At 42.2% G+C, this 11,608-nt stretch overlaps 1 protein-coding gene across 2 annotated transcripts in view; it reads right to left on the bottom strand.

Moving 5' to 3' along the window:
* Positions 1-464: 464 nt before the first annotated feature.
* TPGS2 (tubulin polyglutamylase complex subunit 2) overlaps positions 465-11,608 on the bottom strand; it is a 47,524-nt gene continuing 36,380 nt past the window's right edge. The window contains exon 7 of one of the 2 annotated variants that reach the window (XM_055234311.2): positions 465-1,891. In XM_055234311.2, coding sequence (XP_055090286.1) covers positions 1,802-1,891 — 90 coding nt within the window. In that variant the 3' untranslated portion in view covers positions 465-1,801. Of the gene's footprint in view, positions 1,892-5,560; positions 5,845-11,608 lie in introns of those variants that run through there. The other variant, XM_055234294.2, reaches the window with a different exon arrangement.

Genomic DNA, 11,608 nt, shown 5'->3' with positions numbered 1-11,608 from the left:
GCCTGGGGTCACATGGTTCCCTATGAGGAACCTCTGTCTCTGAAAACAGGGAAAGGTAAACCATTGCAGCAGGTATTTCGAGGGGTTGAAAAATCATCAGGTCACTAATTCCATCTTTGTCCCACTTTTAAAACCTCTGTAGGCCTGGTGCGATGGCTGACGCCTGTACTCCTAGCACTTTGGGAGGCCAAGGCAGGTGGATCACAAGGTCAGGAGATCGAGACCATCCTGGCCAACATGGTGAAACCCCGTCTCTACTAAAAATACAAAAATTAGCTGGGTGTGGTGGCGCATCCCTGTAATCCCAGCCACTCGGGAGGCTGAAGCAAGAGAATCGTTTAAACCAGGGAGTGGGAGGTTGCAGGATCACACCACTGCACTCCACCTGGTGACAGAGTAAGACTGTCTCCAAAAAAATAAAATAGCCTCTGCGACTCTGCATTCCTGAACCTGGGGATATGTGATTTATAGACAATGTGCAGTGGCATTGCTTAAAGAGCCAAAGATAATATATTTTCCCCATAGGCCTCTGTGCCTGTGTTCCCCTCTCTGCTCTAACACCACTTACGGAGACAGGGAGCTTGTTGAAGCAGACATTTGTCAAATAGTACATGATGGATGTGAACACCCCAGGGGAGCCTGGAACTTGCGAGAGTTGGGTCTGTACATTATAGACTGTTGAGTTTAATCACCTTATTGAAAAGAATACATAGGGTATTAATAGTCATTTTCCATATGCTTCTAAATAACAGGTACAATATTCCCTTATGGTTTAATAGTTTGTGAGAGTGTTCGCCTATTGCTTGGCACTGAATGCAGATTTGGAATATTTGTATGACATGAGATAATGATGCACAGACAAAAGGAAGCTGCATTTTTGTCACACTGTTTAGTGAACAAATATGTCAATGTCCTCCTGAGGGTCCTTGGTATTCTGCTGAATTGTTGCTTTAGAATGGAAGGTCACATTTAGAAGGAAGTGATTTAATAAACCTAATCTTAATTTTGTTTTAGGGATCAAAAAGTTCACAGAAGCAGCAAGCAAGGTCAACTAATTTCTTGTTTTCAGCTAAGTAAAAAGGGTCTGTTTTATTGGGCCCAGCATCTTGAATAGTGCCACTGCAGTATGAGAGTAAGATAGGGTGGTGGTTCCCAGCCCAATCTACACATCAGACTCACCTGGATGCTTTAAGAACTACTGATATTTCTGTCTCTCCACCAGAGATTGTGGCTTAATTGGTGTGAAGTGTGGCCTGGACTTTGGAACATTTAAAAGATGTTCTCATCTCCTTCCCCCTGATTCTAATGTGAAGATAGGTTTGGAAATCACTGGGTATTTTTTTTCTCTCTCTTTTTTTGGTGGGGAGATGGAGTGAGAGTTAGAGACTGAAGATGATGTTTTTGAGAACTTTTCAAAACCAATAATAATTCCCCAAGGCAGAGCTGGTTTTCAATCACAAGTAACTGATCAACTAGGACATGTTTGAGCAAAGCTGCCTTCACACTATGTGCCCAGACATCTCTGCTGCTTCCTTGCCTGCCCTGAAAGCCAGGAGGTGGCGGCAACTGAGTCCCTCACTGAACATTTGGAAATGAACATTTGAAAAATGCCCAGTAACATGGGAGGAACATCGGAAGTGGTGTAAAGGGCCAGCTCTTGCCACCTCTCTCTTTTTTCTTCACCCATAGAAATGCCTGCCAGCTCAGTGGCAGGACAGACATGCTGGGACAGAGGTGAACCCAGAGCCCTGTCCACAAATGTCAAGGAGCAGTCAGGGTGTGCCAGCAAGTCCCGGGAGCTCTAGAACCTTCTGCTCCAGATTCCTGCTCTGCCTCTTGGATTATTTAAATCCACTGGAGGACTAGATCCATCAAAAAGGCCTAGAAGAGCCTATAAGAAAAATCAATTTGCGTTGTTAAACTTAGTGTTTCATTAGTTTTTAGTAAAACTAAAGGATGTTTCCTGTTGCTTGTTTCCCCTCTCTTGATGCCACTCATTCTGACAGCCTCTATGAGCAATTTTTAGTTCAGGATGTTAAATTTTTCTAAAAGACCTTCAAGAAGCATGAAAGTGAATAGTACCTTACACTTGTAAGATACTATTCCTCATCTGCCTGGTAATTACCATAGGTGTTCTTGCCCCTGTGTCTTAGCACTTATGTCCTAGTATGTATTGAAATTACAAAACTGCCAGAGAAGAAAGGCAAACACTTTTCAAAGGTGTCTGGATTTGGGTTTCTTTGAAATATTAAGGTTTTTTTCTTTCTGTTTAAAAAATAATGATCTGGGGATGGAGTGGGAGGGTGCACAGGGCCTTGGAGGGCTGATGACCCAGATTCGTTTTCTTCCAAGTCCATTGTTAACACAGTGCAGGGGGGAAGAACAGGGGCCAGGAGTAGGAGATTTGGTTTCCAGGTTCCTGGTCTGTGAGTGGTCTCCACATTGTCCATGGCTCCCAAATCCACTATTTGCGTGTTCATAGATACACCTAAGATGGTGTATCACCAAATACCACTGTAACAGGTTGAATGACAGCCATCTAACAGTAGCAGGTCCTAATCCCTGGAACCTAGAAATGTTACCTTCTAAGGAAGGGTCTTTGCAAATGTGATTAAATTAAGGATCCTGATATATGGGGATCATCCTGGATCATCCGGGTATTCCCTAAACCCAGTCATGAGTGTCCTTATAAGAGAAACGCAGAGTGAGATTTGATACACACTAAAGGCAACGTGAAGACAGATGTGGAGATTGGAGTGACATGGCCGGCCACAAACCATGAAACACTGGCAGCCACCAAGAGCTGTAAAAGGCAAGGAACAGGTGCTGCCCTGGAGCCCCCAGGAATAGCACAGCCTGCTCGACACCTTGATTTTGGCTCAATAAAACTAATGTTGAACTGCTAGCCTCCAGAAATATGATAAAATAAATTTCTGTTGTTCTAAACCACCAAGTTTGTGGTGATTCCTCACGGTATTCTCTAAGAAACAATACAACCACCCCAAATGTGCACCGCGCACCCATTATGGAGTTAACTGTGCGCCAGGCACTTGGGATTCATCTGGGAAAAAAGAGTCATGGTCCTTCCCTTAGGGCCCTTTCCTGGGGCCTGGGAAGGAGTCATTTACTGAAATTAAAATTTTAATTAATCTACCACTCTGCAGCCATATCTAGATTTTTAAAATCAGAAATCATTTTATCAGAGAGATAAGTATAAATAATACCAAATTGCCTAAGATAGGGGATGAAATGCCTTTGCAAATGCAGTGAAGGTATATGATATTAAAATGCACCATTCAGTTTGTCAAAAAAGGTGGTCTATTTGGTAGAAAAATCAGTTGTGTTTGCTAGACAATTTGTGGAGGGAAAATGGACTTTGTGAGTGATTTCTAAAAATAGCTAAAATATTATTTATTGAAGCCATCTGTGTGAGCACTTCATAATGTATTATTTGATAGAATCCTTATAGCCACTCTGCATTTTCATTTTTCATATAAAGACACTGAGGATGAGACATACTGAATAACTCTCCAACGACAGAAGAAGTGATATATCCTGGCTTGTCTCACTAGTTCCTGGTTATTTTCTTGTTCTTTTAGAAACCTTAAGACAGCTGCTAGTTGAATATCAATAGTCAGCTATGCTTTGGGGCACAAAATATGCAGCCCAGTCTGAATTGGGGTGGGCCTGGTGGGTGGGGAGCCAGCCAGTCCTACCTTGACAAAGTTGAAAACTCCTGGAGGCCTAGTCGTGTACGGGGTGGAAGTACTGTACCTTAAAGTTTTCCTGGCCAGGCGTGGTGGCTCATGCCCTGTAATCTCAGCACTTTGGGAGGCCAAGGCGGGCAGATCACCTGAGGTCAGGAGTTCGAGACCAGCCTGAACAATATGATGAAACCCCGTCTCTACTAAAAATACAAAAATTAGCTGGGCGTGGTGGCATGCACCTGTAATCCCAGCTACTCGGGAGGCTGAGACAGAATCGCTTGAACCGGGGAGGCAGAGGTTACAGTGAGCCGAGATCGCACCATTGCACTCCAGCCTGGGTAACAAGAGTGAAACTCTGTCTCAAAAAAAAAATTTCCTGAACACTGAAAATTTTGTTCAAGGTTGGCAGTCATGTACAAATTTCACAACAATTATACATAACTGGTAATCCATCCCACATCCACCCATTCATCCATCTATGTAGGTTCAGCACCAGTCAGAAAGGTTCAGAAGTGCAAAATCTTTTATTGTGCTTTGATGATAGAGTCATTCCCACTCTGATTGGTGAATGGATATGGTGAGAGGTTATTTGGATTGCTGATACTTACCTGAGGGAGGGCCAAGCCCATTTTATTCTCCTAATGAGCACTATTTATTGTCTTTAAGAATAATTTTTGTTTAAGAGGATCCACTTGAGGAAGTTAAGATTTAGGATTTTGGGGAATTTGTAGTTCAAGCACAGTTCAGTTGTTGACAATAGAGACTGTTCCTAATATTGGATTAGTGACAATGATTCCAGAATGTTTTGTCATTTAAAACTACAGCATTATATGTACAGGAAAATTAAATAAGCTGGATAATTAGAAGTGTCAACAAAAAAATCATAGGATCTGTAACTCTGGAGAGGAAACTATTTCTTATAAAGCATCAACCAAAAGACAGGCACTTTGAGGGAGAGGAGGGTAGAACAGGGATTTATGCTGAATGGGTTGGCCAAGTATACATACTCAACAGTTACAGAAGAAGCTATGAATATTCACGAAGGTGGTCCTAATGCATGCGTACTGAATAAACATGTGTTACATATGGCCCATGTTCACTTAGGGGTGGAGACTTTTAAATGTATTACCATTAAGCCCTATACATCAAAAGGTGAAGCAGAGACATGAAGGCACTCAAGTGTGCAGCCTCTGTGAAACTGGCCAGAACCAGTCCATGGTTGGTGGTCTTTTACCAAGAGAAAGTTACAGAAATAAATGTCTTGCATGGTTATGGCTGATAGAATAAGGGGTCAGTTAGCATCTGGTGGTGCTCTGTTGCCCAGGCTAGAGTGCAGTGGCGCAATCTCAGTTCACTGTAACCTCTGCCTCCCAGGTTCATGCCATTCTCCTGCCTCAGCCTCCTGAGTAGCTGGGACTACAGGTGCCTACCACCACACCCGGCTAATTTTTTTGCATTTTTAGTACAGACAGGGTTTCACCACGTTAGCCAGGATGATCTCCATCTCCTGACCTTGTGATCCACCCGCCTCAGCCTCCCAAAGTGCTGCGATTACAGGCCTGGGCCCCTGCGCCCGGCCAATTGTTTTATTCTTTAAGTGTAAGGAGGGGTGCATGACTTAACCCTTGGTTGACATGGCCTTAGGTCCTGTTTATTATTTGGTATCTTATTGTCACAGAGTTGTTCCGTCGGTCTTATGATCTGTTTTTTAATATCAATGCTGATCAATTGTGTCTAAAACTACAAAAGGGAGGGGGTATGATGAGGTGTGTCTGACCTCCCATCCTGTTATGGTCAGAAACTCAGTTTGTAAGGTTCTCTGGAGTCCCCTTGGCCAACAAAGAGTCTGTTCACTTGGTTGGAGAGTTTTATTTGTAGTTCTCAGAAGCAACACCTAACAGTGAAAAATAGCACATTCTTGCCATAACTGAGGAATGATTGACACTGTTGTTCCCATGCTGTTGGAATGGCACCTGCTGCACACACTGCAGCTCCGGGGCTTCATGCTGCTGGCTCTTTGCTTGTGGCCAGTCCCCATGCCTGCAGAGACACAGCTCCTCAGCTCCCATTGGAGGGGATCAACAGCCAGTTTCCAGTGAACACATTTTCTTCTATTCATTTTGATATTATAAGTTATCTGGTGTAGGTGGAAATAGGAATACGTGGATCTTGGTTCAGAATTTAAAGATATTCCAGAGGCATGCATAGTATGTTACAGGTAGCACATTAAACGAGCCACAAAGTAATAGGGTGCCTTGTGTTCCTCTGTGTCAGCAGCAGTTTTCCTGAACTATGAGAGGTCACTGCGGTACGTGGACTATTCAGTTGGCCCAGCTAAGCAGAGGGTTTGGCTTTTTCTCTTTCAGAAAACTAACCAGAAATTTTGCTTCCCTTCAGAGAGAGACTTCGCCCCTAATAGTATCTGCCTAAAAATGCTTGTAAGCCCTCACTGCTCTTTGGGGAGAGCAATCCCACTGGGGAACAGCCAGATGCTTTTGGGTAGGGTAATGGGCTAGGAAATAGATAAAGTTGCCTTTCCAAAAAAACACTTGTCATGTACCCAAGGGAATAATTATAGTTTTTTCAATCGCAATTTTCAAATCAGAACTGAATAAAAATGTGGTAGTTATACAGGAAGAGCTGGCTGCCTGGGACAGTTCTTGTAGCCATTTTATCCAGTCCCTGAAAAGAGGGATCCTTGATGATACACTTATTTAGACAAGGTGATTTTACTGGAACTCAGCACACAGCAGCAGGTGGTAAAATGGCTACAGAATAGAGCAATTCAGTCAACTTCAGAGGCTTTCTGGGCTTAGATGATTAGGCATGCGATTAGGAATGCTGTGAGAATTAAAGGAGCTCATTCACAGAGATGCAACACATCCTCAGAAATGCAGCCTCAATAGAAGGAAATGTGCTCTAATCCAGCTAGCTATCCCTCTGTCAGCAGGTGGTATGAAAAAATAACATTTATGTCTTTGGAAGAAAAAATTGCCTGAAATTCTAAGGGTTGTGGTAATTTAGAACTTTCTAAACCTATCTATCTATTGATCAATCTATCTGTGTATGTGTGTATACACACACATATAGAAGTTCACTGTTGGGTTAAACTATATGGACTCGTGTTTGTGAACAAATGTAAGGCAGATTTTTGAATTTGTCTTGTGCTTGAATTCTGTTTCTGATATTATATTGAAGATGGATTACCATTTTTTAATGGCCTAAAACATGATTTATGAAGATAGTTATTAAGGCCACAGCCATCTATTTTAGAATCTAATTTTCAAAGGAAAATTGAGTTTTTCTGATGAACACTGAGTTGCTCAATAAACACACATTCTAGAGCCCCAACGCCATGTCCCAGAACCTGTGTAGCCAGGGTCTAGAACCACCTGTGGTAGCAGATGTGGCCTGGAACCACCAGGCACTTAAACACAAACCCTCAAGTACCATCCATATCACCGTCTCTATCCCATGAGATGGCCTCGTTTTCAAAATAAGGTTGGGAAGTATAAAGCTGGGCGCTGGGGCCTTAGTAAAGGTGAGCTGTTTTTCTAGAGGTTTAATCTTGTCCTTAGTGTGTTCCACACTTGAAGCTTTTGCTTGAGGGATGGGGTTTCTCCTTTACACTCAACTATGTTCAGGCTGTTTGTGTCCCTGCCCTAGGGACATATTCTTTTCTAGTCTTTATGCTGTGGAAGAAAGATTAACCTAGCTGGTCTTCAGGGGAGTACCAGTTACCTCAAAACATGTTTTTTTTTTTTAATTTTAAATTTTAAATTTTTGTGGGTACATAGCATAGTAGGTGTATATATGAGATATTTTGATACAGGCATGCAATGTGTAATAATCAAATCATGGAAGATGGGGTATCCATCCCCTCAAGCATTTATCCTTTGTGTGAGAAATGTTATTTCTTGAACAATTATTTCTGAGGCTAGGAGGACGATCCCAAAGCTAGGCCCCCCTGCTCCCTAGGAGGGCAAAGGAGATGAGCTGCTTTAAGATGCAGAAAATCCTGAAGACCTAGAACCTTCTCTTTCCTTTCCCACAGCTTTCCACACTGGAGACTGTGCAGAGACCTAGAGAGGCTGGGGCTGCCTTGGGGTCTTTGACTATCACATGGGGAAAGCTCAGAACCTGCACAGCCCACTCTGCAGCTAAAATGGATAGCAGCAGGCTAACTCATCCTTGGCTTTTCCTATGAGCCACGGCTGCAAAAGTAATATGTAAAGTAGAAAAGGATGTTGTGTTTTAGGTAAAAAAAAGTCTTAAGATTAGGTAAATATCCTTATTCTTGGTTGACTATAGCATAGTATAAAACGGCTTTTCACCAGAATTATTCTGAAAATTATAATATAAAACAAGCCATGCTTGCTCTAACTAGGGCTGCCCCGTGGAACGTTCTGTGATGATGGAATTGTTCTATATAAAAATAATATGGTAGCCACTAGACATAAGTGATTACTCAATACTTGAAATGTGGCTGGAGATTGAGGAACGAATTTTAAATTTTTATTTTAGTTTATGGCTATGTATTAGCACAGGTCTGAGAGAATATGCCTTTATATGTACTTTGTTGCTGTTTATTCATTTTGTACACAGGAAGTTTTCATGTTAAATTTAGTTTTGTATAAAATTGCTTTGGACTGCAGTTTCCTCCATCAAGAACATCAAACAATGTCTAAGAAACTCTGTGATATGGTTTGGCTGTGTCCCTACCCAAATCTCATCTTGAATTGTAGCTCCCATAATTCCTGTATGTTGTGGGAGGGACCCAGTGGGAGATAACTGAATCATGGGGGTTTCCACCATACTGTTCTCGTGGTAGTTAATAAGTCTCACAACATCTGATGATTTTATAAAGGGGTTTCCCCTTTCACCTGGCTCTCATTCTCTCTTTGCCTGCTGCCATGTAAGATGTGCCTTTCGCCTTCTGCCATGATTGTGAGGCCTCTCCAGCCACGTGGAACTGTGAGTCCGTTAAACCTTTTTCTTAAAAAATTACCCAGTCTAGGGTATGTCTTTATCAGCAGCGTGAAAATGGACGAATACACTATGTCTACGTTGTGCTCTGAGTCTTGGGAATTCTTGTCCACAAAGAATTCTATGTGAAGTCAATACTATCAAATATATACTCTTCTCTCTTGACATATCCCACCTAGAAGATACAATCTCGCCTCAGCAGAGTCCATATCAGACCTGTGAGTATAACCCTGTGATTACAATACATGCCATGGCAGAACACACCACTTAAACAGCTAAATCCACCTTACAATAATGCTTTAAAAAGCAGCATTTCAGTTCTTGTGGTGGTGGTATGTGTTTTCACCATGTCACCCTCTGGCTGGTCTTCACTACTGCCCTTCACCCTTATCACCTGGGAATCCTGTTCACAAAAGATTTTATCCATGTGAGATTATGTAGTTGGTTGGATACTGAAAGCATCCAGAGAGATGGTTTCTTTCATAATGCTCGCTACATTTATCAAGGATGGTATTGGACAAGGCCTGGGTGCTAAGAGCTATAGGGAACATAAGGATGTGAGTTTACAAAGATCCCATTTTCAGAACCACAAAGGTACACTGTCAGGTAAGAATTTTGAGCCACAGCTAGTGAGTGGCAAGAGGCAGTCTGGGAGACAATGTTTGGATGCCAAGACATTGGAACATTGCTAACATCTTGCATTGTGGCACAGTTTTATGACAGGGATGGTCTGTGGGCTGAACTTAGGTATCCTGCCTTTAAAATAAAGTAGTGACTGTCTTTTCATAATTTGCATAAACATTTAAATTCACAGCATTTTTACTTTTTTCTCAATTTAGCTTGTTGTCTGTTCCTACTGGTCTATCCTGAAGTGTGAAGCAGTTCTTGATTTAGTACAAGATTATGTATTAACTGATTTTAGGTTTATTAATATTTCACGGGGTTCCATACTAAGTAGCAATGGATTTGCCAGAGTAACATGAAGTCCCCATCTTATGTGGTCTGGATTTGTGTCCCTGCCCAAATCTCATGTCAAATTGTAATACCCAGTGTTGGAGGAGGGGCCTCGTGGGAGGTGATTGAATCATGGGGGCGATTTCCACCTTGCCATTCTTGTGACAGTGACTTCTCATGAGATCTGGTGCTTACTAGTGTGTAGCACCTCCCCCTTCACTCTCTTCCTCCTTCTCCAGCCATGTAACATGTGCCTGCTTCCCCTTCCCCTTCAGCCATGATTGTAAGTTTCCTGAGGCCTCCCCAGCTATGCTTCTTGTACAGCCTGCAGAACTTCAAGTCAATTAAACCTCTCTTCTTTATAAATTACCCAGCTTTAGGTAGTTCTTTATAGCTATGTGAGAATGGATTAATATACCATCTCCACACTGAAGACACAGAGGACACAGGGAAGGTGACCAAAAGTTAATTGAGTGGTACTGGCATGAAGCACTTCACCTCAAGGAGGGTTCTCATTGTGGGCTAGGGCTTCCCAGAACCCTGAGGTGGAGGTGGACTGGAGCTGGACCTTGGGAGGAAACTCTAGGTGTAAAGGCACAGGAGGAGGCCAAGCTGGAGTTTTGGAGAGAGAGAGTGGTTCAGGAGAGCAGGGCAAGACAGGAAATATAGAAAGTCAATGGCTGGAAACAAAGGGGCAAAAGAGGAGCTAACCTTTCTGAATTCTCAACTATATATTAGCTTTTTTAATGGCCACAGTTAACTCCATAATGGAGGCCATGTGTGTTAACAAGAGAATGCATGGCTGGAAAAACAGAATCCAGCCTGGGTTGCTTAAGCCAAAGAAGGATATCTGGCTCGTGTGGTGGCTCATGCCTCTAATCCCAGCACTTTGGGAGGCTGAGGTGGGAGGATTGCTTGAGCCCAGGAATTCAAGACAAGTCTAGGCAACATAGGGAGACTGCATCTCTATAAATAATAATAAAAATATTAACCAGGTGGTGTGTGCCTCTGGTCCCAGGTACTTGAGAAACTGAGGTGGGAGGATTGCTTGTGCCCAGGAAGTCAAGGCTGCAGTGAGCCATGATTGCACCACTGCACTCCAGCCTGGGCAACAGAGTGAGACCCTGTCTCAAAAAAAAAAAAAAAAGAAAAAGAAAAGAAAAAACATAGGGAAATTCATCTCAAGATCCCAAGGGTAAGAGCACAGTCAACTTGGATTGGAAATCCACCTGGTGTCCAATTAACTGTAATGAAGGGGCCAGACTTTACTGGACAAATATAGCTACCAGGGACTGTGAATGGCTACTGGATGGAAAAAAGTTATAATCATCTTTACAGCAACTGCTAAAACATAAAGCAGTGTAGTATAAAAACCAATAGATAAATTGAATAGAATTATTTAAACAAAACTGAAGGAGTAAATATGGGTCTACCTACAGCATGCCTGGTCATTGAGTTGATAATTGATGAAACTGGATGATGGATACATGGGGATTCATTATGTTCTTCTATCTTCGTAAACGTTAAAAACTCTCCATAATAAAAGGTTTAGAAAAATACATGCATTTATGCAGAAACTAAAAAGCTCCCTTGGTCCTTCTATTCTAGTTATTATATATGCTTTACTGGAATAAAAACAGATTTTGAATTATTCTCCATGCAATAAAAGCAAAACCACCCAGACTCATTAAGTAACAAATTTCAGATTTGGTGAGCATCATTGTCACCACTTCAGTTGATTAAAAATCTTGATGGCTGGAACCTTTCCTGGCAATTTTGATTTACTAGATTTGGAGGGGGATCTGGATATCTTACTTTCTACACACGATTCTAGTGGCATTGGTGCATGTCAGCTTTAAGGGCTAGATTCTGTGGATTATCAGAGGCAGGCTGCCCCTTTTCATTCCTATCTTTGGCTTGGTTACTTCCCTGCAAGCAGCATGATGATGTAGCACTTTATG

The sequence above is a fragment of the Symphalangus syndactylus genome, chromosome 1 (genome assembly GCF_028878055.3).
Source record: "Symphalangus syndactylus isolate Jambi chromosome 1, NHGRI_mSymSyn1-v2.1_pri, whole genome shotgun sequence".
Taxonomy (NCBI): domain Eukaryota; kingdom Metazoa; phylum Chordata; class Mammalia; order Primates; family Hylobatidae; genus Symphalangus; species Symphalangus syndactylus.
This window is presented reverse-complemented; position numbering and strand designations above follow the sequence as displayed.